The following is a 26,601-nucleotide window of genomic DNA, read 5'->3' as shown; positions in this document are numbered from 1 at the left end:
AATGCATTGCAGCTTTGTTTATGACAGTGACGATGCAAAACAAACAAAAAACCCTTAAAGGTATATTAGTATGGCATTATTAAATATAATATGGCATACCCATGCAATGTCATACTATTCAGTAGTAATAAAAAGGATGCAGTTTTTATCCTAAAGATCAATATACCATGTATAAGTATAAGTGAAAAAGCATTTATAAACTAGGATGCATATCCCATTTGATATTTTATACTTTAAAGGGGAAAATAAGCCTTCAAGGATGTATAAGATATCATTGATGGTTAATATTTCAATGATGGAATCATAGATGATGTTTCATTTCTTTTCTTTTTTTTAAACTTGCTTTTATTTTCTCATACTTCCCCAACCCCCACGAGCACATGTTGGTAGAGAATATATATTACAAGTTGTAGTGTATAACATGGATTCTGGAGCCATACTGCCTGTCTTTGAACCCCAAATTTTCCTTTCAAATAGGTGTGTCATTGGGCACATTATTTATTAACCTTTCTGTGTCTCTGTTTCCCAACCTGTAAAATGCAGGTAATTATGTATCAGTTTCAACAGGCTATAGTGAAGACCGGTCATGGTAATATACTCAGGTAATAAGCAAATATACACATAGTAAATACTTCATAAATATTTCTTATTCAATAATTAGGAAAACAATGAAGGTATTTCTAGTCTGAGAAAAGCACTGATCGCTATTTTAACTTTTCATATGCAAATTAACAAAGAAGGCAAGATCTTGTCGTACTTGTTAATTTTAAGTTCGGTCAACAAAAAAACAATAGGACTGAAAAGAAAAGCAATTTACCATTCCCAGCTTACCGCCTGAGACAGTGAAACACACAGGTTCTGACGGTGTGATAGGACTGGGTTCCAAACTCAATAGCCATCTACAGAGTCCTCAGACCTTGCAAGCCATACAGCCTTCTGTGCCTCAGATTCCTCAACTATAAAGTGGAGACAGCGTTTAGGCTTTGAAGGTAATACCAGGCATTGGCCTTATAGGGCTATTCTGTACATTAATTAAAATAACCCTTGTGAAGAGCTTATTAGCAGGCACTCTACGAAGGTTAGCTATTACTATTATTATCATTATTATTATTGATACACCCTTTGAAATATTATTAATGAACTAACCTTTAAAATAAGACTGGAAGAGGTCCAAGAAAATATCACCAAGGCTACAACCCCAGGGCTAGACAGACTGCTAATGTGGAGCCAATAGAAAGATCTGCAAGAAGTGGGGGGAAAAGGCGAATGTTTGGGCAGGCAGGTGCTATTCAGTAATAGGTACTGAGGTATCACCTAGCAGGGATTCCCGCTCCAGCATAAAACTTGAGGAGACACTCAATGAGAAGGACTCTAAAAATAACAATATAAAAGGAGAACAACCATTTTTATCCATGTTATACCCTGTGTGGTTGGTATTCAAATGTGTCTCCATTTTACACAGGAGAAACCAATCCAGAAAGGATAAATACCCTGTTCAACTGCATGTAAACAGCACGAGAGAGGAGAACCTGTGTTGTGCACGTGCCTTACCAGGCTTCCAATCCCTCCGGAGTAGCTGAGGTACACGGGCAGGGCAGGTAAGACAGGAGCTCCCTTAGTAAAATGAGGTATAACTGGTGCTGACCTAGCCCAAGTACCAGATCCAGAGCCAAGATCCGATGGCTGAACCCCCAAACCAGGGGTTTCTCTGCACTGAAAAGTCCCAAGCCCAAGGTGAGCCCAAGGTGAGCCCAGCTGTGGTTGGTAAGAGCCATGGGGGAAGGAAGGGAAAGGAGCAGTTTTCTTGTCCTGGTTTCTTCATAGATCTTTCTACTATGTATGCAACATCTTTAGAAAACAATGAGACTTTTTCTCTGGTGCAATTCAGCTCTAAGAGTGTGTTTTTTAGACTCAAAAGGCAACTCCTACATTTTTCCTCTGGTAAAACACAAACATCCCAGAGTGTGACTAGAGGGGAGAGGTTGAACTAGGCACCATAACCAAGGAGGAGGGCTCTAATACCAGTGGTCTGTCTACTGCTCTCTTATTTCCACTTTCTGCCAGGTCCCCAGCTGGGTATTTGATTTTTAGACCTTTTCAACAATTTAGCAAACCCCTCCCATCCAACCCTCCCAACGGCCAATAGAGGGCGGACTGTCTCTTCTTCAGATCTCCATCAGAAGTGTAGTCTAACTCCCTTTCCTTTTAGACCTGTGGGATTTGGTTTTGTGCACTCCCCCCCCCCCCCCCCCCCGCGGCCCAGTTTGGAAGACTCCTTCATGTTCAGCCACCCTTTCAAAGGCTTATTTTAGAGGCATTTACTAAAACCAAGAGAGAAAGGCTACAGACAAGAAAGTTCATGTATCTTTTTGCCTATAATTCTTCCCTCTCTTTTTCAACTCAATCAGCCATGCATACATTCTTACAAGTCATGCACCCCCCCATAAGCTGACAATTTAATGGAGTCCAGACCTATTTAGAGAAAGTTTTATAATATACCATGATAAATGCTATAAGGAGAGGTAGTTACAAAATGTTATATAATAGATCAGGGAATAAGCTCAAGACACTTCCCAGAGTAGGTGGCATTAGACCATATTCCATGTATGACTCTATCTCTTTCATTTGTATATGCCTTCCATGGTCTATGTTATCCCTTCCAGTCTACTTTCTCACTTGACCCCCAATTGTCACCATGTTGGGCCCACGTATCCTTTCTTCTGTATCTTTACTCTGGTCTCTAAAGATGAGGGAATCCTTTTGTGTTTAAGCCTCAATCTCAGCCTTGGCTTCGGGCCACCTAAGAGTCTCTCCTGGATTCCAGGGAAGAAATTGCTATTTCATAACTGAGCTCCTAGTTCACATACTGGTTTCAGGTAAGGTACCAGGCCCTTGCTGGCTTCTTATTTACTACTAGTTACAGGCTTCATGTAACTCTTCTTGTTTTCTGCTTTGCTTCTCAATGATTTCTATGGCACAGGACCCCATATAACTTGAATTTTCTAAGCTGATATATCCATCTTAGTCTTAAGAATCTCTCCAGTCCTTTCTAAGGTGAAGTTGAATTCCCATGAGAAGTCAGCCTTTATCACTTTGTGTGTGTCTACCTTCTACCGGAATCCCAGGAACGATGGATGGTGACCTCCACATTGTCTCTTGCCTATGTTCAATCTCTAGCTTTCCCTAACCCTTAACATATTGCCTTAAAAAAAACAAAAAACAGAAACACAAAAGCAAGACCTTGAGAATGATTGTCCTTCTTCTTTCAATTGACAGTGGCTTTCTCACGCCTGCATTTTTTTCCATCACCTGACCTTGGCTTTTCCTGTTGAGTCCTACAATGTTATCTGCAACATTTTAATAATGTCTTTATACTTGCATTTGAACAGAAATATAGATAACCTCTGTGTAAGAGTGGCAAAGGCCTTTTAACACAGCCCAACGATGACAGTTTGTTGGCAAATCCCACAGCAAAGTGCTGGTGCCTCGTTGGGGTACAAGCAACAATCATGTTTAACAGTGTGGTGTGTTTTTATCTTTCTTGAATTCTGCTAATAGAAAATCGAGCATATTTCAAATGGTTTCACTAATAGTTATAATTGTAGAACTTCAGGGTATGAGGTCTTTCAGAGGGCATCTAACCTGACCTACACAACTACAGGAATTGTCTCTACAACCTCTTTGGAAACTAGTCATCCCAACAGCTCTTTAGACCCTTCTAGAAAATAGGATGCTCATTCCCGGTTTCTACTGTTGAACATCTTCTCTATCACCTGCTGATAATCAGTAATAGTTAATAAGTCTCTTCCCCTCCTCAGGACAAAGAAATATGATTGGAGAAATGCTTAGTTTTCTGATGCCAATGACTGGGGAATCTTCCACTGGTTAATTCTGGCTTTTTGGTTCAGAATTCGAGTGGTTAAATCCAAAATATTTATGATAAGTATAAATTTGTTCCGAAAACAGAGGATTTCAAAGCCATCTTTGTTTCTCCTTTCTCCTTACACTGCTGTGCTATTAACTTTTGGTTCGTTAGTCACGATTTTCAGGATCCACTTGGCTGCCACCTCTCCGGAGCCAGACTATTCTGGATCGGAAGGTCTTCTGCCCATTCCCATCTCACACCGGCCACAGGACTTGATTGCCGCCCCTCCCCCCCCCCACGGATGCAAGTCACTTTTTGTTAATTCACTAATTGTATTGACCTTGGTACATACCCTGTGAATGGTGGGTCATTACAGAGCCTGTCATTTCCAGGTTTCCTGACAGTCACAGAGGAGAAACAATCTCCACACAACGCATTTTGCATCCCTTCAGTTACTTCTTCGCCAGGGTTTTCACAAATAATACTTGCCACACATCTTCTTTATTAATACATTTACAATAAATAAGTAAACGGGAAAAAAAAAAAACAAACCCCACCACTTCTGTCCAGGAGCTTGGGAAAGAACAGGGCAATGTCAGATGATATTAATGATGCATGAGATACACGGGTCCAATCATGTCAAGACTTGTAGTAATCCCAGTATTTGGCCTTCCTCGAGGGAGAGAAATTCAGCTCTGCTACTTTCCATTCACCCCCTCCCATAACGTAACACCTCGGCACAGAAGGCAGAGCGACCAAACACACAGGATGTGGACAGTTAAAATTCAACTCGAGCTCCAGCAGCCCTCAACCGTCCTCCCCACCCCCTGCGGAATATTTACCTAGACCATTTAAAGCACTTAATTAATTCACCAGCAGCTTCGCTGGAGGCGTCTCGAGCTTCCCGAGACTCCATTACATAATATCTTTCACAAAGTCTAGCCCCAGCTCGAGTGGAAGATGGATTCTCATCCATTTGCGGAGGTTTCCGCGCATCTGCTTCCCTTTCGATCCGGCGGGTGCCCCAGCCAAGGCTGCAGCAACCCCCTCGGCCCCGAGCTTCGGCGATCCCCGCCACTCTCCGAACTCAAAGCCGGCCCAGGCGGGGCAGCCGGCTCGTCCTCGCGGCGCCCAGGCCAGCCACGGGGAGCCTGCGGGCGCTCGGGACGCCGCGCCTCTCGCTGCCCGCCGTGTGCGCCCCGAGCCCGAGCCGCAGCGCGCCCGCGGACTCCCGGCGAGCGAGGCGCGTGAAGGCTCGGCCGCAGGGCCGACTCCGCGCGCTGGGCTCCAGCCGGAGGAGCCGGAGGGGGAGGAGCAAGAGGAGGAGGAGGAGGCGTGTGAGGGAGGAAGGGCCCGGCCGCCCGCGAGGGAGGGCGGGGGAGGGGGAGGGGGCCGGCCGGGCCGGGAGGGGTGGGGGGGCAGCCAATGAGCGGCGCTCGGCGCGGGGGGGGGGGGCGAGGTCTGGGGGATGAGGTAGGATGGGGGAGGGCGCAGCCCGAGCGGCGGAGGCTCGAGCCATAAACAAGCGCCCGGAGGAGCCGCGCAGGAGTGAGGCGAGCGGGGCGCGCGGAGCGGACGCCGCGGACCTTCTGCTGCGCCACCGCGCCCACTCGGCGGCTCGGGAGGCGGGGACCGGCCCGGAGGCTGCGCCGCCGCCACCACCGCCGCGGGGTCGGCCGACGCGGAGGAGGAGAGGGAGGAGGCGCCGCCAGCCGGAGCTGGAGCCCAGCGCAGCCGCCGCTGCCGCCGCCAGAAGTTTGGGTTGAACCGGAGCTGCCGGGAGGAAACTTTTTTTCTTTTTTCCCCCTCCCTCCCGGGAGGAGGAGGAGGAGGGGAAGCCACCGCTGGCGCCAACGCTAGTGGGCTCGGGGTCGGCGCGGCCCGCAGGGGGGGGCGGGGGCCTCGCCCCGCGAGGGGAGGCGCGCCCCGGGGGCCCCGAGGGGGGCGGCGAGGACCGCGGGCTGCGGGTGCGGCGGCGGCGGCGCGTGTGCCCCGCTCAGGGGAGGACGCCCGCCCCGCTCCCGGCCCGGCTGCGAGGAGGAGGCGGCGGCGGCGCAGGAGGATGTACTTGGTGGCGGGGGGCAGGGGGCTGGCCGGCTGCGGGCACCTCCTGGTCTGGCTGCTGGGGCTGCTGCTGCTGCTGGCGCGCTCCGGCACCCGGGCGCTGGTCTGCCTGCCCTGCGACGAGTCCAAGTGCGAAGAGCCCAGAAGCTGCCCCGGGAGCATCGTGCAGGGCGTCTGCGGCTGCTGCTACATGTGCGCCCGCCAGAGGAACGAGAGCTGCGGCGGCGCCTACGGGCTCCATGGAGCCTGCGACCGGGGGCTGCGCTGTGTCATCCGCCCCCCGCTCAATGGCGACTCCATCACCGAGTACGAAGTGGGCGTATGCGAAGGTACGGCCGCCCGCCGCGGGCCCCCTCCCACCTGGCTGCGCTGAACAAAGTTTGGCCGAGACTTTCCCGAGGAGAGAGGGCTCCGCGGGAGGAGGGGGCCACCGTCCTCGGGAGAGGGCCCCGCTCCCCTGGTTCCCGCTCGCCCGCTTCCCCGGACGCTGGGCGGGCCTCGGGCCAGGGTGGATTTCGTGGGTGGGGGCGGGTGGGGGTGGCCGCGCAGAGACCCGCACAAGTGTGGCCGTTCGGGCTGGGACTGGGGGGGGGGCGCCCCGAGGTGGGCACTGCGGAGGCTGTCGCGAGCCCCTCGGGGAGTCCGGCCGTGCCGCCCTCCCCGCACTAGCGCAGTGTGCTACCGAGTGCTGCACACCGTTCTCGGAAGTCCCTTTTTCTGTTGGCAAGAAGACGTGTCTTCAGCTCATACTCCCTGTGTGACTCTTTTATTATTTTTTCCTTGCGCTCTTCCTTCACCTCCTTCCTCCTCCTTCGCATGTAAATCAGTTTCAGCTCCGGAATATGTCAGCCCAGGGGAAGTTACATACGGCGGTTACTCATTTATTTGCCTATTGAAAACAGTCAAAGCCTTTCTCTTCTGAATGGGGGCGGAGGGGGGTGGGGGGGTGTCGCACCTAGGAGTGAAAAGTTGTTGCTGACTATTCGTGGCTGCTTTTTAAGATCAGATATCCGCGTGTTTCCTATCGTGTTGCCGGTTCCTTCTGCTTGTTTGACAGCGGGGGCTGTTCTGTTTTCTCCACGAGGCATTGTGCACCTCGGTGTAGAGACTGACGGAGGGAGAAGGCGATTAGAGTAGTGAGCCTCCCCTCGTTGGGTGGACCCCTGTGAGGGGGTGTCCGCCCTGAGCCCTGCCTGCCTCGGCCTCCGGGTGCTTGGTCTGGTTGGGGGACTAGAGAGAGGCAGTGAGTTCTTTTTATTTGGCTACTGGGCAGGACTCGGTGAGCACCAGTTAAAAGCGGGATCCCTGCTCGGGCTGACGTCGGGGTGATGATGCTGTTCCGGGGCATCCTGGTGCAGAGCGGCTGCCTTACTTCTGGAGGGGCGGCGAGGAGGAGGGGCCGGCGCCCTCTGACCTGGTCCCTTCCTTTCTACTTACAGCCAGACCCAGGACACCAGGGAAGGGTTTATTCTGAGGCATCCTTCTGTGTGCATGTGTTTATTTATCGTCCCGAGGTACTGAAAAAGAAGGTGGCGGTCTTAAGGATAAAATGGGTCTATTAAAAGACTTAATTCTGTGATTGTCTTTAAATACACATACATTTATTTATACCTGTAGTTTTTAGAGTTTGGACAGTTCTGGAAAATCAAGGAGGCTTTTCTGGTTTGGAAGCTAGTGGGCAGTATGGAGCGAAGGGAGCTCTTCGCAGAGGGAAGGGGCCGCGCGCTGCTGCGCCCTTAGGACATTGGATGAGAAGAGTTTATTTTCTGCCTGAAACACAAAAGCCTCCCAACTGGTGTTAAGTCCCATGTTAAAGCATGTGTTTTTATTTCTCACATCAGGAAAAAGTGGCCGGGAGGTTAACTTCTGATACAGTTTTATGTGTTTGATTTGGGGAATTCTGAATGAGTTGGACCGAAAGATGCGTCTTCGAGCCCTGCCACTTGGAGTGTATAATTTACTTAAGCCAGCCTCCCACAAATCGAAAAAGAACAAGCGACATGAAACAAGGCTAACTGCAGTGGAAACTGGTATACTCTGAGAAGGACTTAACCCTTGTTTTGTTTCTTCTCGATGTGTTTCTGGTGAAGGAAAGGCGGAGCTGGGGAGCAGGCACTGTAATCGAGTGTCTTGGCAGCCGTCTTCCGGTATCACGGTATAGAGTTATTTTGGCAGTTTGTCGGTGAGCTTTTCATTCCTCTGAAATGATGTGATCCCTCTTAGTTTGATTTCTTCTGGTAACACCCCATGCACTTGGTATTAGCCTCGAAGATGCTTGGAAGTACTTGTTTCCATGATTATATCGCAATTAACGTTCTCTAGCAACACTTCTCATTTAGCAGGACTGTTTTCAGTTGCCAAAACTGGGCGCTCAGCATTTTTTTTTTTTTTTTAATCTCGTCTTTTTAGAATTCTAAAAGCAGCAGTCAAGTTGTATTCTAAATCCATTAAACCAAAGGACGAAGAACAGGGCTACGTGGCATGATACAGTGTTTGGATTTACACAGATACTGTCAGTCGTCTGTCTGAAATTTCAAGTATTTTCACTTTACTACAACATTTATGGAAAACATAGGATAAATAACCTTTTTTTTCTTTTTACAAAATTAGAGGAGTCTTTAAAAAATGTCCGTTAATTATCTAGAAGGTGCTGACTCTTTTTTGTTAATTTGTAAGAAACTTCTCAATGGCTAGTCTTTCCCTCAGTTTCCATTTTTATTCAGAAATTCACACACTGAAGCACGATTATTATAACTGACGTGAATAGGAACTGATGGATTTTATTCATGTTGAAGTCTCTTTCGTTGCAATTTTTGCACTAAAATGACCCCTACTGGTTGTATCTGTTAATGAAAACTGTTTTGAAAACTTACTTAATTGGCTACGCTGAGAAATCATATGCACATTATAGAAATATTATCATGACTAATCTACCGGCTTTCGAGGACATAAATTAAATACCATTTACATTGTTCCGTTTGCCAAATTGCACTAGTTTTTATTTGTGTTACTCTCCATTCTGGCTTTGTGGTGAAAAAAAATCATGTTTTTTAACTGTGGTTCACATAATGAGTTAGATAAATCAGAAGCAAAAATGGACCCCTTCCAACCTGTGGCTCACTGTTTTAAGTTTTTAAGGCATGTCAGCCTTTAGAGGCTCTCAGTAAATGTGCATTGAGCAAATGGATGAACAGCCTTCTCCATAGGAAGAATTGTGAAGAAAAAATATTTTCTGAAAGATTAAGTAATGTGAGGAGTTGTGCCCTGTGAGTCATGTGACATGTACACTTGGTCTTTTCAGCATTGTTTAGATTGTTATCAGCCAAATCATTCCTTTAAAAAAAAAAGTTTTTGGTTTAAATGCATTTTAAAAATCGACCACAGAGCCAAGTACCTCAAGTTTTTTCTGCTCTCTCGCAGTCTAAAAAGTGCTTTCTGGCCCCCAGGAGGGCACAAGTCTCTTTACTGTTTCCACTCATTAGGTGAGTGCCTGTTGCCCTTTCTGACTTCCAAAGCGGCCTGTTCCATGGCTGGGCTGCCTGCCTCCAGGTAAATCGCCTAGAAGCCAGAGAAACGAGTTTGAATTCTGAACTCCTGAGGAAGAAGATTGGATGGGAGATCAAAGACAGAGTTTTGAAAAATTACCCAAGTGGGATTTTCTAGGAAGAATGTTCTGATTGTACCATGAGGATTCTATATTGAGATGGGGGTGAGGACCATTTTCCCTCTTATGTGGAATTGTACATTATGCTTCTGTTGTGAGGGGTTGGGGCAAGGTGGGGGGAGCACGAGCAGCCTTCTCTCTATGTAGTAAAAGGGCACATGATGGCTTGAGTTTGGCAGTTTGTGAGGACAGAGTGATTGGGACCTGGCAGACATTACTGAGAGGCTCTGCCCCGAGAAAGCTGTTGTATTAGAGACAGGTGATTGTTGTGATAGGTAAGTACCAACTCTTTTCCCCCCAGTGCATATTTACTCGGGAGCTTCATCTTTGTGGAACTTTCCATGGTTTTTTTTTTTTTTTTTTTTTTTTTTTTAACCATGGCATCTACCAAACTATCTCCTTCAAAACACAGTCCTTTTATTTCTCCCAGGTATTTTAACGTTTCCTTCCACCTAGTTTTCATGGGGGTAATGAGGAGGAGAACCATACTATGGTTATGTGGTGGGTGCTTACAGTTTCTTTTCAAAACCCTGGAAGACAGTGAGGGATGGAGATCATGGCTCCTTGGAAAAGAATGGAGGATCCGAGGTCAGGCTGCAGGTGGCAGGTTTGTTTCCCAAACCAGACCATCTGGTTAATGCACAAGCCTCACAGATCTCCTCTTGTTGCTCTGAAATGTAGGACTTGGAATCAAGAGTCCATGGATTTTAATTTTACTAATTAAAAAGATGAGGGGGAGGGGCAAAGTTAATACTCTTATTATATTGGCATTTGAAAACTGGAAACACCCAGGACTCCTTGTTTTTGCGGAATGTGTTTTGCTTTCCCTCTCAAAAGTCTTCAGGCGGAGCGAGCTCTTAGAGAAAGCCAGCAGAGGGCCTATAAAATCACGGTGCTAGGGTATGGGAAGAGAAACCAATGCAAGTAAACAAGGAAATAATTAGTTCCTCCCAGAAGTAAATATTGACAAAATATGGAGAGACTATTCACTGTACATATACAAATGACAGGAGTGGTGACCTTCACTTTGACTCTCCAGCTGACAGAATCCTGTTATTCAGGAATCCAGTCACATAAAACACTTGGCAAATGAATTGCATAGTACCAGAGGCAAAAATAGCACATCTAGAGAGATTTGCTGCCATTAATTCATGCTTAACAGTGACCAGGAGAATCCACATGCAAGGATGTTGGCAATGCAGTTGTGAACAGGTTACTTCATGAAGAAAACTGTCTGAAGAATCCTATGGGCATCACATCCAGCGATAGGAGGTATTTAGTGAAATGGAGCAGGTTTCAGTGTTCCGTGTGGCTTGGTTAGATGCGATGACTTGGATAAACAAGGGAACGGCTTGGGGGTGCTGGGGACAGGCATTATGAAGTTGGGAGGAGTAAGTAGATGACTCTAAAAAGATAAGGGAGTGGGAGAACCAAAGAATGACAAATGGGAGAAAGGAAAAATATTGAATTCATCTTAGGGCAACTGTGTTGTCCTTTGAAGAATAATCCAAAACGCATTCCAGACGTTAATTGTGAAATTCTTGAAAAAATGTGGGTGTGTTTAACATCTTTCAGGCGACGTCAGTAACGTGGTGGGATGGTGGTGCTGCTTTAGCGTGTGGACACTGCCAGGTGAGCCAGGGTAAGACGGTTGGAAGGTCAGGTGTCTTTGGTGGCACATGCACTGTCAGGATTTTGAAGACACCCCAGTACAGCTCAGTTAATTATTTGAAGAGGAAACTGGATTAGCCAAACACGTATGAGTAACAGATGGAAAGCCTTCCTTCTCAGAGACTGAATTCTCCAAAGCTGAATTTTCAGAGATCTGACTTGTCTTTGCATAGAAATCAATCACCCATTCGTCGATTTCCTACTCTGTACCAGGCCTTCTGCTGAGCCAGAGGGCAGCTGGGGAACACCGCTCTCAAATGTGTTCCCTACCCTGTACACTCTTTTCCTTCCTTCCTTTCTTTTTTTTCTTTAAAGATTTTATTTATTTGACAGAGAGAGCCAGAGAGCACAAGGGGGGAATGGCAGAGGGAGAGGGGGAAGCAGGCTCCCTGCAGACCCCAGGATCATGACGCAAGCCAAAGGCAGACACTTAACCCGCTGAGCCACCCAGGTGGCCCTCCTCTACACTCTTCTCATCTCAATAAAGAATAAGGCAGCAAGACCTTAAAAAGTCTGCATAATAATACAAGTTCAAGCCAAGTAGAAATGATTTTGCAAGTGTGTATGTGATTAGTTGGCAAGTGAAGTAGGTGGTTAAAATTTGTTCTAGGAATCGCAGGATCTGAGATGATCTTTTCAGGCTCTGACGGCAAAGTTGAAAAGGGGAATTTGAATTCAAACTAGGTTCAGAAGTATGAATAGGAGCTCTTTTTTGCGGAGGGATGGGGATCCTACCCTTTCTTAGAGCCTGTGCAACATACACCAGTGTTTCCCAACATCTGAGAATGAGGCTGCATTCTTAATGCTTTACTAGCTGTGGTTCAGAATGGCAAGTTTCCTTTCCAGAGTGATTTTCTCCGTGTTCTAGCTTGTTCCACTAGGCAGATGAGCGTGGGCAGTGAGCTGAGAGGTGTCCCTTTATATCAAGCATCTTCCCATCTCACCCACTCTCTGCTGCTTGTCTTGGCCAGTTAGCCCGGTCAAATTACGAAAAACCTCTGTGCTTCAACAAGACCTCGGTCTTTTGGTCAGAGGAGTGGTGAATAGACTTAAATTTAAGAAAGCCCTGAAAGTTAACATTTCTAAGTGTTCATGTTGGGCCCACATGAAAAAAAAAATATTAAAAGATCCTTTTTTCTTTTACAAAGTGAACAGATTTCAATTCCTTACCTCCCTTCCCCAGCCCCAAGTAATAATTTCCCATGCAGAAGACTTACACCTTGATCAAACTGTGCCATGGTTAAACTTGGCTTCTGAGGTCAGATCTGCCCATCTACGTCTGTGCATCTCAGTTTTCCATCTGTGTGGTGGGGTTAATAATAGGGTTGCTGGAAGGGCTCAGTGAATGAATTGCTATGAGGCACTTGGAAGAGGTACTGGCAGGTGATAACACTTAATAACAACAAAGGTACTAACCAGTATAAGTAAAACAACTTGATACGGGTGCGTTCTGCTGTTCCACTTAATCCTCCCTACCTGAGTAATGATCATCAGTACTTACAGAGTTTGGACTCTTAGAAAAGGAACAAATTATCAAGCCCAGGTCCCTTCCTGTCTTCTACCCCAACATCATAAGTGCATTGAATAAACTTATTTAAGGGCCTCAAGCTATTTGCTGCCTTTCTTCAGATGCCCATTTGTTAAACTTTGTCTAAATAATTTGTATATTTTGGGTAAAAATAGGGAGGAAGCTGAAATTTTTTGTGTTACATCATATGAGTTATAAATGTAACCATTTATCTGTGGGCTGATATTTCATTTGGCGAAGAGAAGGACACCTAACCTCACTGTCATCAGGACTATACATGTTTCTTCACCTTATGTTCTGGGGGAAGAGTTTGCCCTTAGCTCCTGGAGTGTTCACACTGCTGGTCACCACAGGATGTGACCCGACCTGAGCGAAGGAAGAGCTTGGGTTGCTGCAGCTCGCCTGGTTTGGGGCCCCAGTCCCACCTGCTGCTGCAGTTGGTACAAACTAGCCAGAACTAGAGGTCAGACATTTAGCCAGTCCTCTCCTTCCTACCTGTTTTCCCTGCCGTCCTTCTGCCCACACATATTTACTGAGCAGCTGCTGTGGGTCTGGTCTTTGTGCTGTACTGTACCGATGCTGCCTCCCGAAGCCTCAGTTTCCCCATTGGTAAATAGTAATAGGTAGCATGCGTGTTTGTTGTGAGGATTAAATGAGATAAAACAGTGCTTCTGGAATTTTAACGTGCGCACAGATCACCTGGGGATCTCGTTCAGCATGGAGGTCCTGATTCAGCAGGTCTGGGTGGGGCCTGAGATTCTGCGTTTCTAATAAACTCCCTGGTGATGCCGAAGCGGCTGATCCTGGGAGCAAGAACCCAGTCCGTGTAAAGCGTATAGAACAGAGCATGGCCCATGAGGCCTGATAATGTTACCTGCTATTATCGTTATTTTTCAGCCAAAATAAGATAGGGACCCCGCTTTCACAGAGGCCACGGGCTAATGGCAGATAGCTGAGACAATTCTATCCAAGACAGCTACCTGCAACTGTGAAGCCCTGTGATAAGCATCTCAGGAGCAGCAGAGAGGGGATCTAAGTACCGGGAAGGATTTAGTGGGGGGTGCGGCACCCAGCGAGGTCTGCGGGTGCGCTCTCTTCCTTCCCGCTTCCCACTCCTCTGTGCAGGGTGTTTTAGGGAAAAAGAAGGTAGGTCTTGATACTAGACAAACCTGTGTTCAGATCTCAGCTCTTATTTTTTTTAACTGTGAACAACCAGCTTGCATTGTTTTGGCCTTCAGTTTCCCATCTGTAAAAAGGGAATACTCATGGCTTTCTGTGAAGTAGATGTTGTAGTGAGGATTGGAGAGAATACATACATATAATTACATAGATAACGTGTGTGTTGGTGTGCGTAGAGTGTACTTCCTGGTACCAAATAGATTTTTTTTAAAAATGTTAATTCGCATTTTCATTCTGTCTTCTTCCTTTTTCATTTTCTTCTTTGTTAGCTTTATATAGAAGTTTTTAAAAAAATGCACTTTGTGACATACAGCTCCTTCACGGTCACATCCCATCCTGCCTAGTAGTTCCTGGCCTCTTTGCTGTTTCAGCAGAATGTGGACATTTGCTTGATTTTGTGGTTTGAGTTCTTAGTACCAGAGAGCTATTTCAAACTAAGACTTTTTAAAAGGTGACATATCTTAATATTGATGGTCTGTGGTTTAATGGAAGTGAATTAAATTTCCTTTTATTGTTAGACATTTTCTGTGGGTTTCAGGGCATCCCTGGAGACATGGGAGACCCCAGGAGTGTCACCAGGGCAAGGCTGGAATCAGTGCAGTTGTGGAAGGAAGGAAGGAAGGAGGGAAGGAGAGAAGGAGCTGCCCTCACAGCCGAGTCAAAGACAAGGGGCAGGTTAAGAGTGAGCAGGAGATGGTGTGCGGCCCAGAGGACATCTGCACTGCTTTTCTTGATCCCATGAGTGCCAGCCATCCTTCCTGTGGACTAATACTGTGGCTTTCCCGTGGACTTGTCTTGTGGTTTCTCTGCAGCATCTTTGTGCTACAGTGGAACTCTGGGAAAGAACCCCTACAATTAAAATACCTGAGTTCTTGTCTCTAGTTCCTACTGCAGGTGCGGCCCCCGCTTTAGGAAGACAGAACTGCTGCGCTGTCTTCATGCCTGCAAATGTGTTTCATTTTTATCCAGTGAATATGGGCTGGGGACTCACAAGGCAAATGCTTTATACCGGCTCTTAGGGAACAAGGAGAAAGAACTTGATGAAGACACAATCCTTGCAGTCAATAGTTTACAACTCTTTTTTATTTCCTTCTTGACAACCAAACCTTATTATCACACAGTAGAAATTGAATTTTCTTCCAGAAACACTTTTAGTACCTATCATTGTAGTGCCTCTATCTTTCATCAAGAGTGCTGGTATTCAAACATGTAACCTACAAGCAAGGTGAGATAAACTTTGAAATTTCAAGGTTTTGTTTTGAAATTTCAAGGTTTTGTTTAAGTATGTGCTTGTCACATCAAAAAATAACACCCTAATTTGAAACCACCTGGGAACATTTGTCTTATGAACATTTAAGAACAAAAATTAAGTGTTAATTATATTTTAAGGTGTTATTTTACGTTTCAAGTTCCTGAGAAGACAATTTGAAGAGTCTGCTCTTTGGAAATTTTAGGGAAGTCCTTGGTCCTTAACAATGAGCCACTCTGGCTATAGCAAGGTTAAAAAAAAAAAAAAGAAAAGATAAAGGCTGTAACTAGAGACTGTGCCTGTCCTATTTAGCATTTCAAAACAAAAACCATAAACAAACATCTCAGATTCAAAACAGAAAGGAATTTCTGGCAGGACAGAATGAAACCTGAGCCTGCAAAGTCCTGGGTCTACAAGAGGTAAGGTATTTAGCTTCTTATCCAAAGGCCACAAGTGAAACGGTTCACAGCTGTGATAAAACAAAAGACATCTCAACATTGGAGAGCTGTGATACTTCTTGTTTAAGACTCCAAAAGACCTGCCAAAATAAGGTAAACCTACCTTAAGGAAGTTTGCCCTGAGCTAGACTTTTCATCTTAAGCATTAGTCAGACCACTTCAGACCCATCACATGTGAGGAACCACACATATGGGATGTGTGTGCTGGGTACCCTCAGTGTGTGTTTATAATTCTGGAGAGACAGAACATTCCATTATCTGGTCGAATGTAGATCTGGAAAACCTTCACATGGTTTCCCCTTTTTCCTCACTTTCCATAGTTGGCACCTTTGCTTTTTTTTTTTTTTTAAGATCTTATTTATTTATTCGACAGAGAGAGAGACAGCCAGCGAGAGAGGGAGCACAAGCAGGGGGAGCGGGAGAGGAAGAAGCAGGCTCATAGCGGAAGAGCCTGATGTGGGGCTCGATCCCAGAACGCCGGGATCACGCCCTGAGCCGAAGGCAGACGCTTAACCGCTGTGCCACCCAGGCGCCCCGGCACCTTTGCTTTTTTGAAGACCCGGACATTTACATTCTGCATGAAGAAAAAGGGATAAACAGATAGTTGTGTCTCTGAAAACCAAAGTAGAAAGATGTTTAAACGGTTTGAGGGAGATTGAGTACGCTGTGTGTCTTTCAGAACTACTGAGTTCTTCTATTTCAGACAGATCGTAGGGAAATTTATTACCACTGTCTATGACATCAAAATGAAAGGCCAAATAAATTTCCATGTTTTAATCAAAAGAATGAATGCGTTCATATATATATACCAGTTTGTGGCAGGAAGGTTTTAAGACTGCTCAGAAAGATAAATAACACAACATTCTTGCATGTGAGAATATACATGATACAGGAGACAAAGTAGCCGTGCTTTCGGGTCTGCTTTCATCCCTCAGTAGCTCAGTAACTCAAATAAAACCTCAGCTCCCCTTGACATTGCCTTAATTTGTCTAAAGGGAATTAGTAGTTGCCTGCCTGAAGGCACGGGAACTGAACCGATGATATCTGAAGTCCCTTGTGGTCATAAGATCTGTGTTTTTATGACCTAGAAGTGGGGCACAAGAGTCAAATATTACCTTGTGTTTGCAGAGCCAGGGAAGGGAGAAGTGGTCGTGTCTACAGGACTCTTTGCCAAGTGCTGTCGACGGAAGGGCTTGCAGGAAAAGATCAAGCATTCTCACATAGTTCTGTTTACTGCAAGGCCGTGGAGAGGGCAAAACACAGTTATCGGGAAGTTATTGACGTCTTTAAATGCTGGCAATCTTTAAGCCATGGTGACTGTTGGCCCAGCCTGGGTTCGGGGTAGAATTTATGCCTCTCTCTTGTGAATGTGCTGGCCTGCTGCCTTCACTCTTTCTCCATTTTCCTCCCTTACTTCATTAATTACGATGACTGTGAGGTAGGTAGGTGACAGATACACAAGGGGAGACGCTTGAGCAAAGACAGGCCGAAACTTGCCTACATTCACATGCTCATTTCTGCCTCTGACACTAGGAGAGAGTTGAGTAATTGCTGTTCTTCCTAATACTGCAGGCGGCAGCCAAATTCCCGGCATTCTTTTACCTTTGCTGCTGTTTTCACTTGCCAGGGAGTTTCCTTAAGGAGCAGGCTGGATTTAAAGAAACAGAGCAGTCCTTGCACATGGGGGGGGGGGGGCGGCGGTAGTGGCCCTTGCGCGCCTCGCACGGGGAGGATGAGATGGGGAGTCTCTGCAAAGGGACGCCCCGCACGCCGCGCCAGCCCCCCCTCCCCATTACCTCTGCGTGCCTGTGAGACCGCGAGTCTGCCCCGACTGTATTTCAAGAACAGGCCAGCTGAGAAGCCTGGGAAGTTGTCTCTTGGGGTCTAGAAACCTCACCCATCCTTTGCATATTGTCCAGGCGGTGTGGACCTGTGGCTCTGAAACTTGACGTAACATGAATTATTCCAAAGAATGGACCGCTCAGCCCAGCCTACAGTGTACGCCAGCAATCAACTCGCTTTGCCTTGTGGATATTACATTTTTGCCAAGAGCAGCCTTCCAGAATGAGGTGCTAGTTAATTCCAGTCGGGCATTTATTCGTTAATAAGTCTGCTGAATGCTAAATACTCCATTTGGGAGTATGCGACTGGAGAAAACTCAGCAGCTAATTATTATGTAGATCTCTTCTGTGATTCTCACTTTCAGTTCAATTACCTAAGCCACCAATCCTTAGCAATGTGAACTTATTTAATTTTCAGTTTTCTGTGATATTTTGCTTTTTGCTCCCAAAGAGGTTTTTTTTTTTTTCCCCTCCAGTCTGCAACAAAACTGCTATGAGATTACTAATAACTGGATAGACATTTTATGTTGCTGAACAGAAAACCTTTCTGGGTTGTGGAGTACTGTGGCTTGCTCTGTTTTCTTTTCTTTTCTGTTCTTTTCTTTTTTTTTTTTCTTGGATGACATCCGAAGTTAAATCCTGTTCCGGATCTTATCCCATCTGTCCTTCCAGGGTAGATTTCTGGATAGCTAGTAATGGTGTGGTGTCTGAAGTAGCCATTGAGGGTGGCTGGTGTTCATTTACTAACCGGAGCTTTTGATGAAAAGCTAGGTTCTATTCTGCTCTTCTTTGGTATATCAGTAGCTCTTTATTTGGTTTTCTTCCTGCTTGGTTGGTGCATATTAGCTTGAGAACTTAAGAACTTAAGAACTTTTCAACTGTGGGGGCAGTAAGTGACAGTCTGAATGCCTAGGGCCTTCTTTCTAGAACACTTCTCTCTTAGCAGTGGCCAGGGTGTTCAGAGTGTGTTTGCTGCCATCAGAGTCTGTGCTAGAAGGTCCATTTGGTACCTCTCATGCCCATCTCTTGGTGCTGTGCTTTAGCCCTCCTTCCCCGGAGAATCGCTGCCATGGGCCAGGGTGAGCGGTATCTCAAGCACCCTGAAAGGCATGCTCTCCAGCAGTCTGTCCGTTTGCCTCCACATTCTTCCCAGCATGGTTGTATGCAGCTCTCCAGCTATTGGTAACCCAACTAGTAAGAGAGGTTGGTGCCAAGCATCAAATCCTCTCTGAGGACCTCTTCCAAAAACGGTATCTGCATTAACAGGACGGCAGAGAAGAGTTCTGTGGAAATGTTTGGAGCGGAAGCGTTCGCCAGTACATGAAATTCACTCGATTCTGTGGAATATGATAATATGGGGCAGCAATTGATAAAAGTTCAAGGAACAAGGTTCTTTACAGGGTTGTGGTGGACTTGCTGGCCTAAAAAGGTGTGCTTGGGATGGTAAAATATATCTGTAGCATCAGCAGCTGGGCCCCTGGTACACTTAACAGATGTGACTTTGAGAGATAAGAAGCTGTGATAATTTCTTCTTTCAAGATGTAGGTAACTTCGTACTTTTGGATATAGAGCGAGTGTGTGTGTGTGCTGTGCCGAGAGCACGATACAAGTGTTGTGTCTGTGCTGAAAACGGCTTGCATAGTTGAAGCAAATTAAGTATACTATCTACTCTGTAGATCAGCAAAGTGAAAATGACTTAACCAAGATTGTGCATTGTTTCATTACACTTGAAAAAAACAATTCTAATTAAAGCGCTTTGGCTTTTAAACTGTCTAGTTAATTGGGGTATCTATACGTGGGCAAGTGGAGCTCAGGAAAATTACTGACTTCTTGCTGAATGGAACAAAAGATTTATTATCTGAAGGGCGATGCGGGATGATTTATAGTAGGTTATCACTAAACATAGTTTTTGGCCTTACACAGGAATTTTAGATGTGATAGAAAGGGAAAGCAGAAATTTAGGGTGAGAAATGGAATACCTCTATAGGGAAATAAGCAAATAAAAGAAGCCAGAGGTGTTTTTGGTTGGAAGGAGATGAAATTATTTTCAAAGGCTGTGTTGGGAAAAGGTGAGTGAGCTTTCAGCAACCAAGTTTATTGACTATCTATTCAGGAAATTGTATTTAATGCTTTGGAAAAAGAAAGGAAAAAGACTTTGCCAATAGAGTTCTGGAAAACTTGAGGGAGAAAAAGTATTTACATGCTTTATAACATAAAACATGTCCAAAAGAAATATATAGTTACAGCTACATTTGGCTCTGAGAACAGTCATGTATTATATTTTTTAAACTGCGTGTGAATGTGTAAGCATGTGCCCTGGAGTCAGAAATGCTTGGCTGATACCCTTTCTTGAGAGAATGGAAAAGTAGAAGGTATTAGGAGCTACAAAGAGAGAGAAAACATAAAGGATGACTAGTAGTAAAAGAGGAATAGTGAATTGTTTTTTCTTTGGAGGGGATATATTTCACGTGCGTAATGATTCCAACTTTACTTTTTTTTTTTTTAATGATCTCAGTATAATAAGCATTTACCTTCCCATAGAGCTTTAGTAATTTGCATGTCATTACTAAAAGCCCACAGGTAAGGGAAAATTAGACTCCTAAATTTAATACCTGACTGGTCTCAGGGTGTAGGCTTTCTAACTTTGTTTCAAGTTTATGTTGGGCAAAGACCCTTTGAGAATGCAGAAAAATTAGGAGATCTGTTCGACACATGCTTCCTACTATCTGTCGCAACTAGGGGTTTGGGGGCAAAGCCAGCAACTGGAAAATGGGTGTGGTGTCCGCTTTCAGATTCCCCCAAATTATCTTTACATCCTTCAGAATGCGTTCTTATCCTTCAAACCCTGCCATTTTATGCTGCTTCCTTTGTGAGGACTTCCTGCCCTGCCCAGGAAAACGCAATGCCATCCCCCCACCCCCAGTGCCCATAAATAGCACTTTCTCCTGCCCCTGTTATAACGTTTTTCACACTGTGTCAGAGTTCACATTTCTGTGTCTCTGCCTCGTTGTGATCCATTCGAGTGCCAGGATTGTGTGTTATTCTAGCGCTTGGCACACAGGAAGAACTCAATGAGCATTTGTTGACTAAATCTAGACTCAAGGTCATCCAAGATATTATACAAAAACGTTCCCATCTGAACTGTTTGGTTTGCGTTGTGGAAAGGGAAACAAATGAAAGCTGTTGAGAGAACCCCAGTGAGAAGTCTCATCACTGCAAAAGGAAGCTTAGAACTGGTTAACCAGGTCCTCTCTCCTGTCGCATTCGTTCCCCCCCCCCCCCCCCCCGCCAAGTCATCCTTAGAATTAAGTTTTTAAATTTTGCTGTGGTAGGTTAGTTTCAGCTGTATTTATTTTGGCAAGTATTTAAAGGTAATTTTTATTTGTGAGGACTTTTCCTTCTTTGCCAGTTTGCCGTAAAGGTGTCACCTGTCATTCACCAGCCTTTCATCAGCCTGTAAGAATTTTCCTTGTGGGCAGCAGCTTGTAACCTCTTTACCACCAGGGATCTGGGACACTAAGCAGTTGAAATGCTACAGTATACCATACTGTATGTTGTAAACTATAACTGATAAACAATTATGACTTATTATAGAGACACACTTCAGATAAGTGACCGTATGAATAATTCATGATAATAAACGTCTGTATTTCCTGCAAATCCAGGATTGTGTCTGAAGCATGTATGTAGACTGATCAGGAGGGAGTTTAAGTGAACAAACATGCATAGAACCTTCTGTGAGTGTCATGCCAGTGAGTGACATAACCTATTTACCGCTGCAGGTGATCTCCAAATGCCCTCGGGAATTTAACTGTGCACCTTCTTGGGGGAGGAACTCAGAAGCCCACGACATGAGGGTGCAAGTGTGTGACTGTGAATAATAAAAATGCCTCACAAGGGTTTGAACAGGAAGTCCATAGGAATGCAATATAAGGAATTTAAAAAAGCAAAATTCCATTTGGATTTACTCCAAACCCTATGACTTCAGGGACTGAGGAATTCTTGATGACTCGTGGCTGGAGTCCCAACTTGTTATTAAGCTGGGTGGAATTGTTTTTCCTTTAGCACCGTCATGAACTCTTTGTTTGTTTGTTTACTTTCCTGAAAGTCTTAAAGTGGTTTACAAATTAAGACACTAAGACATTAGACACTTAAGGACACAACAGTAAATTACAACCTTTGGGTGATACATTTGGTATTAAACTTCTCAACTGCTAAAAAAAAAAAAAAAAAAAGATTTGGCCGAGATAAAGGATACAGAGTCATAGACACATACGCAGAATTATCCTGGTGTAAGTCAGGCATCTGTCACCTTCTGTGACTTTAATGAGTGTGCCCAGAGAGCCCCGTTTCCTTGGTGCGGTTTTAATTTTGATGTCTCTGGTATAGCATGTGCCTTTGACTTTCCCGTGTTTAAGATGCTCATCTCACACGTGGTTGTAATTGTTGATAATGTTGGTGACATGGCTGGCGGCTTTGCAGTAACCCACTTTAGAGCACCAGTTGTCCTAAAAGCTTTGGGAAGGGGGAGGAGGGCAAGCTAGAACTGATCGCTAAGTAAGGTTATGGGAGTAGAGCTCTAGTTTTCCATGATGCTTCGTTGGTGAGGAAAGGTTGAAGATTTTAAGCAAGGTAATTTTTTTGAGCGTCCGCTAAAGATTTTCCCATAACTCTTTAAAAACACATTTTTTACTTTTAGGTAGTTTCATTACTGTTAAAGATTTAAAAGTCAGCTTCCAGACATTGTTAAATTGTTCTCCTTTGAGTGTTGGCCTTCTAAGATTTGATCAGCAGAGAGAGTATTTAACTTGATGGTGGATCCTGCCCAAATTAGGGGTGAGTGTATCGCAAAACCTGTGGCTCTTTTGTTAATTTGAGGTAGAAGGTGAAGGACCCGGAACTGTTTTTGCTGCCAGAAGAGCATATTGACTCTCAGTCCTTAATAAAATAAACGAATGGAGGCAGAGAACGGGGAAACACACTTGAAGGAGGGAGGGCCCCTCTTGTTGTAAGCCAAAGTAAACAGTTCGGTAACTGAAAAGCAGGCTATCAGGAAGGTGAGAAGCAGAGAAGTAGGTGTCAAGTGCAACCAGTAAGTACCATTTTCAGCTACAGAGATAGCCAAGGTGCCCCGAGTCCCAGAAAAGAACCTCTCAGAGGTATTTAGGGGAAATCAGTTTCCTCAACTGGCCTTTCATGGGCCTTAGCTGGACCCAGGGACAGGGCTGGGGGAGAAAAGGTCACCTTTCTGCTGGAGAAAGCAAATAGATGCTCTCCAAGCGGTAGAGATGCAGTCGCCAGTGACCAAGGGAAAGCCTTGCAGGGGAGCCCGGGGACTGGCGGGGAGATTTTAGAGTTAATGGAAACAGAGGCGTTTTCTTCTGTCTTTTGTTACAGTGGGAAACTGTGTCATTACAACGGACCCCTGCACACACATTGCAAATGATGTGTGCGTGTACTTACATCCACGTGTGCAACACGTTCACGCCCACGTGGAATTCCTTACAGGATGACAGTCTTGCCCTGATGGTCTCTTTGTGTCCGTTTTTCTACCACAATAGCATTTACTTCTAGGGGGAGCTGTTAGACTCTGTTGATTCCAACAGAAAAAAAAAAATTCTGTCTGTGGCCATCCTTAATTAATTTATATAAATAAAGACATGTAGATTGTCTCCTGAGAGGCTTACATAAAACTCTGGGCATCTCATTCCTGCATTGCTGCTTCTGTGGTTAGTAAGGTGCTTCGTTAGGTTTAGACTTGCTGATGTCCTGCTCCTGCCACGTGTCGAGAAAAGGAGACGATCAAAAAAGATTGATACAGAAATTTCTTAGAACTTTTTGCACTCAAAGATTCTTGGAGCTTAGTTGCATGGGTCTTACCTTGTTTAAAAAGAGAAAGGGTCTTGCCTTGTTTAAAAAAAGAGCAAGCCCAAGTCTCTTGAATGATCACGCAGAAAGTGACCATCCTGTAGTTTTATTTCTTGAACATCTTACTTCCCTTAACGAGCTGTATGTGCTGGGGTCAGATATTGGGTCCACTGCCTTATAAAGACGATAAAACTTCATTAGGCAGTTTGGGAAATAGAGAAGAGAAACAGTGATCTATAATGCTTTTGTTCTGAACCCAAAAACTGTTTCATGGTACTGTGTATTTATATACCATGTCTAGTCTTCCTCCATGTACGTATCTTTTTTAAATCACACATCTGTATATTGCTTCTTTCCATTAAAATTATATCAAATGAATTTTCCTATGTTGCTACAGTCTCCATTACTATAATGTAAGCTTACTAACCAAGATGTGCTGACTGTATCTTTCTACTTCATTTTCCTAACCTCTTTCCTTTCAGGACTATATAAAAGGCAAAAAAAGCGGGGGGGGGGGGGAGTCATTTCAGGTGAATTTAAGGCAAAATTCTATGTAGTCTTAATTTGTTTCCATGAGTGCCTAGTTGTCATCTCTCCTTCACTGAGGATTTGTCCACTTGCTACCTGTGCCTTTGGCCCTTTGTGTCTAGGGCTGTGGCATGAAGATGGTGGCCCTTAGCTGTTTTGTCATATGTCCTTGCTACCACCGGAACCATGTTGACTCTGAGGACATGGAAGCTTTTTTTAACTTTTTCCTCTGTTAAGTAATGATTTGTTGGCTTTGTGCAAATAGCCAGCCCACTGGGTAGGGACATTTTTATTCTATTGCTTTTTTTGTAGTGCATTAGTGGATTGCAAATATTTATTTAGAGTGAAAGATGGATATAATTAACTACATCCTAAATAGATACTAGATACTAACTTCACAATGAATTTGCAACCTTTTTGCTTTGCATGCATGAGACAGACATATAGGCTCTTGTTAACAAGGATTTCATCTGAGAATTTAAAAGTTTTCCATCAGTTTATAAATGAAAACTGGAGGCCTTGAAGTTACCCATGAGGTACATGTATAAAATTTGGAAAAGCTCAGGTCACTGTTGGAATTAAGTTTGTTGAAATTCTACCAGGGAAACAGACTTTTTTCCCCTTATATTATTATTGGCTGATATATTAATAAATAGTTTTTTTACAACTGAGATACTGGTTTCCTATTCAAAAGGTACAGATAGCATCTGTTGCAATATTTCAGATTTATTTCTGTAGTCCTTGTTTAAAAATTTCTCACTCAAAACCAATTGTACAAATAGGATGCAAAACCAAATTGCCAGGCTTCAGATATATTTTCTGTAAACTTGAAGTGCTTTTTTGGATTATCAAAAGGAAGACAAAAATTTTGATTACCTCTTTAAATTAAATGACTGTTTCTGAATTATAAATCTTTAAAAATTTATAATTCATGTGTATGATCTCTACCAGTCAGCATTTCCAGTCCAGAAAATACTGGGTATTACCTGGCTGCTTCTTGGTTGGAGAGGGGACCCGTGTACACTCCACTAAACCACAGCATATGGTGAAGTAATGCACGTGCACAGCTGGATTTTAACACTTTTTGGATCAACATATTTATTTAAAATAAGCACACTTTGTACTGAAAAAGTAATTTGAAGGTGAAATCACATTAAATTTAATCGTTTAACCTTGGATATTTGTGGAATTTTAGGAAATATTGTGGGACAGTAGCATTCATTAAAGTCAAGTGTATAAAATCTTTAAAAAACTTGTTAAAATCTTTTGAAAAATTAAAGCACAAAGGTTGATAGATATTTATATTCAACAGTACTGAAGCAAATACTAGACACCCACCACCGTCACCAAACGGTGTGTACTGACCTTAGGTCTTTAGGGTGAATAAAAAGGTGTGGGAAAGCTGACCGCTTTTAGGGAAAAGGTTTGTCAGGGGAAGGAGCGTGGGATTCTCCTAAGGTTTGGCCTTACATAAGACCTGTAGTTTCTCTTGTAACAAATTTATAAAAATTTATTTAAGGCTTTTCATCAATAGATTATCTCCAGTACTAAACAGTTAATCATTAATCAGCTGATCTTTATTATCAACCAAAACCACTTGAGTTTTCGTTACAAATGCTTCTTAACAGTGTGATTATAAATGTTTACATCAGTGGATAATGAAATCGATTTGTATGTTCCTTGTCATATGGTCGAAGGTAAAGCTTCTGGCTTTTGGAGAACATTTCAGATTTCAGCAGTTGGTGAGGGCTTGTACGGTGGCCCTGAGCTGCGTGGTTTTTTGTGTTTTGTTTTGTTTTGTTTTTTGCTTACAGAGACCCGGCCCTTGGCCAGCTTCGATGAGGGGGAGGAGGAGAGGTTCAAGTTTGAGAGCCCTGGGTCTATTTCTGGCTGTTGAGATGTGAGGCAGTGGGAGAAGGCGTAAATACGGTGTGAGGGAGGTCGCAGACTCAGGTTCATGCCGGGGGTAAAGGCTCCTGGCTCAGTTCTGAGCTGCTTTCACACTGCACCTCTCAGAGTTGGGGCTTGCGAGGGGCGCCGCTCAACATCCGGATGGCATGGGGCGGGTGTCTTGGAAGTCTCTCCTAGCCATAGTCCAGCCATAGCCACTCTGTGCCTTTTCTTTCTGAATTTGTATTCCGATAACTCACTTCCTGACCTGCCGTGAGACTTGATTTTTAAAAACAAAACCCCATGCGATGCATCCTGGAGAAAGGCCGTTATGGAAATATGAAATGCATGTAGCATTTGGGGCTGGAGTTGTGGGAGGTCGGGGTTGGTGGCTCGGTGCATCGCCAGCTCTGGTGCCCCGAGAGAGAGACAGGCAGACACACCCCGCCCTGGAGCCCCTAAGCCCCCCAGTCTTTTTCTCTTTGTGGGTTGGGCACTGATTTCCCCTGTGCAGGTTCTGAATCCCTTTCTCTTGTACCCACCCTTGTGGAGGAAGTCCCACGTGCAGCCCCTGCCCTCACTCAACCCCCAGCTCTGCATGTGGGTACCCTCTGCTGTTAGCCGTTTGGGGACACTGTCCAGCCAGCCCGACCCCTGCTGTCCTCGTCGGTGCCTCTGGCCTCACTCCTAGCACGGGCGCTGCCTCCTCAGCCCTGTTGCTTCCCGGAGAAGCAGTCACCGTAGTCTTGGGACTTTCACCCACCCAGATGCTAGCTTGTGCTCCTTCCATTGCCAG

General features: G+C 44.8%; 1 protein-coding gene across 6 annotated transcripts in view; it reads left to right on the top strand.

Moving 5' to 3' along the window:
* The first annotated feature begins 5,336 nt into the window (after positions 1–5,336).
* The window catches only part of CRIM1 (cysteine rich transmembrane BMP regulator 1), a 185,859-nt gene continuing 164,594 nt past the window's right edge, over positions 5,337–26,601 (top strand). For 2 of the 6 annotated variants that reach the window (XM_045809084.2, XM_045809085.2), the window contains exon 1: positions 5,803–6,258. In XM_045809084.2, the coding sequence (XP_045665040.1) occupies positions 5,928–6,258 (331 nt within the window). In that variant the 5' untranslated portion in view covers positions 5,803–5,927. Of the gene's footprint in view, positions 6,259–26,601 lie in introns of all 6 variants that reach the window. The other 4 variants (XM_045809090.2, XM_045809089.2, XM_087863736.1 and 1 more) reach the window with 3 other exon arrangements.

Source organism: Ursus americanus, chromosome 7 (genome assembly GCF_024610735.1).
Source record: "Ursus americanus isolate L20-20 chromosome 7, mUrsAme1.1.p, whole genome shotgun sequence".
NCBI lineage: Eukaryota > Metazoa > Chordata > Mammalia > Carnivora > Ursidae > Ursus > Ursus americanus.
This window is presented reverse-complemented; position numbering and strand designations above follow the sequence as displayed.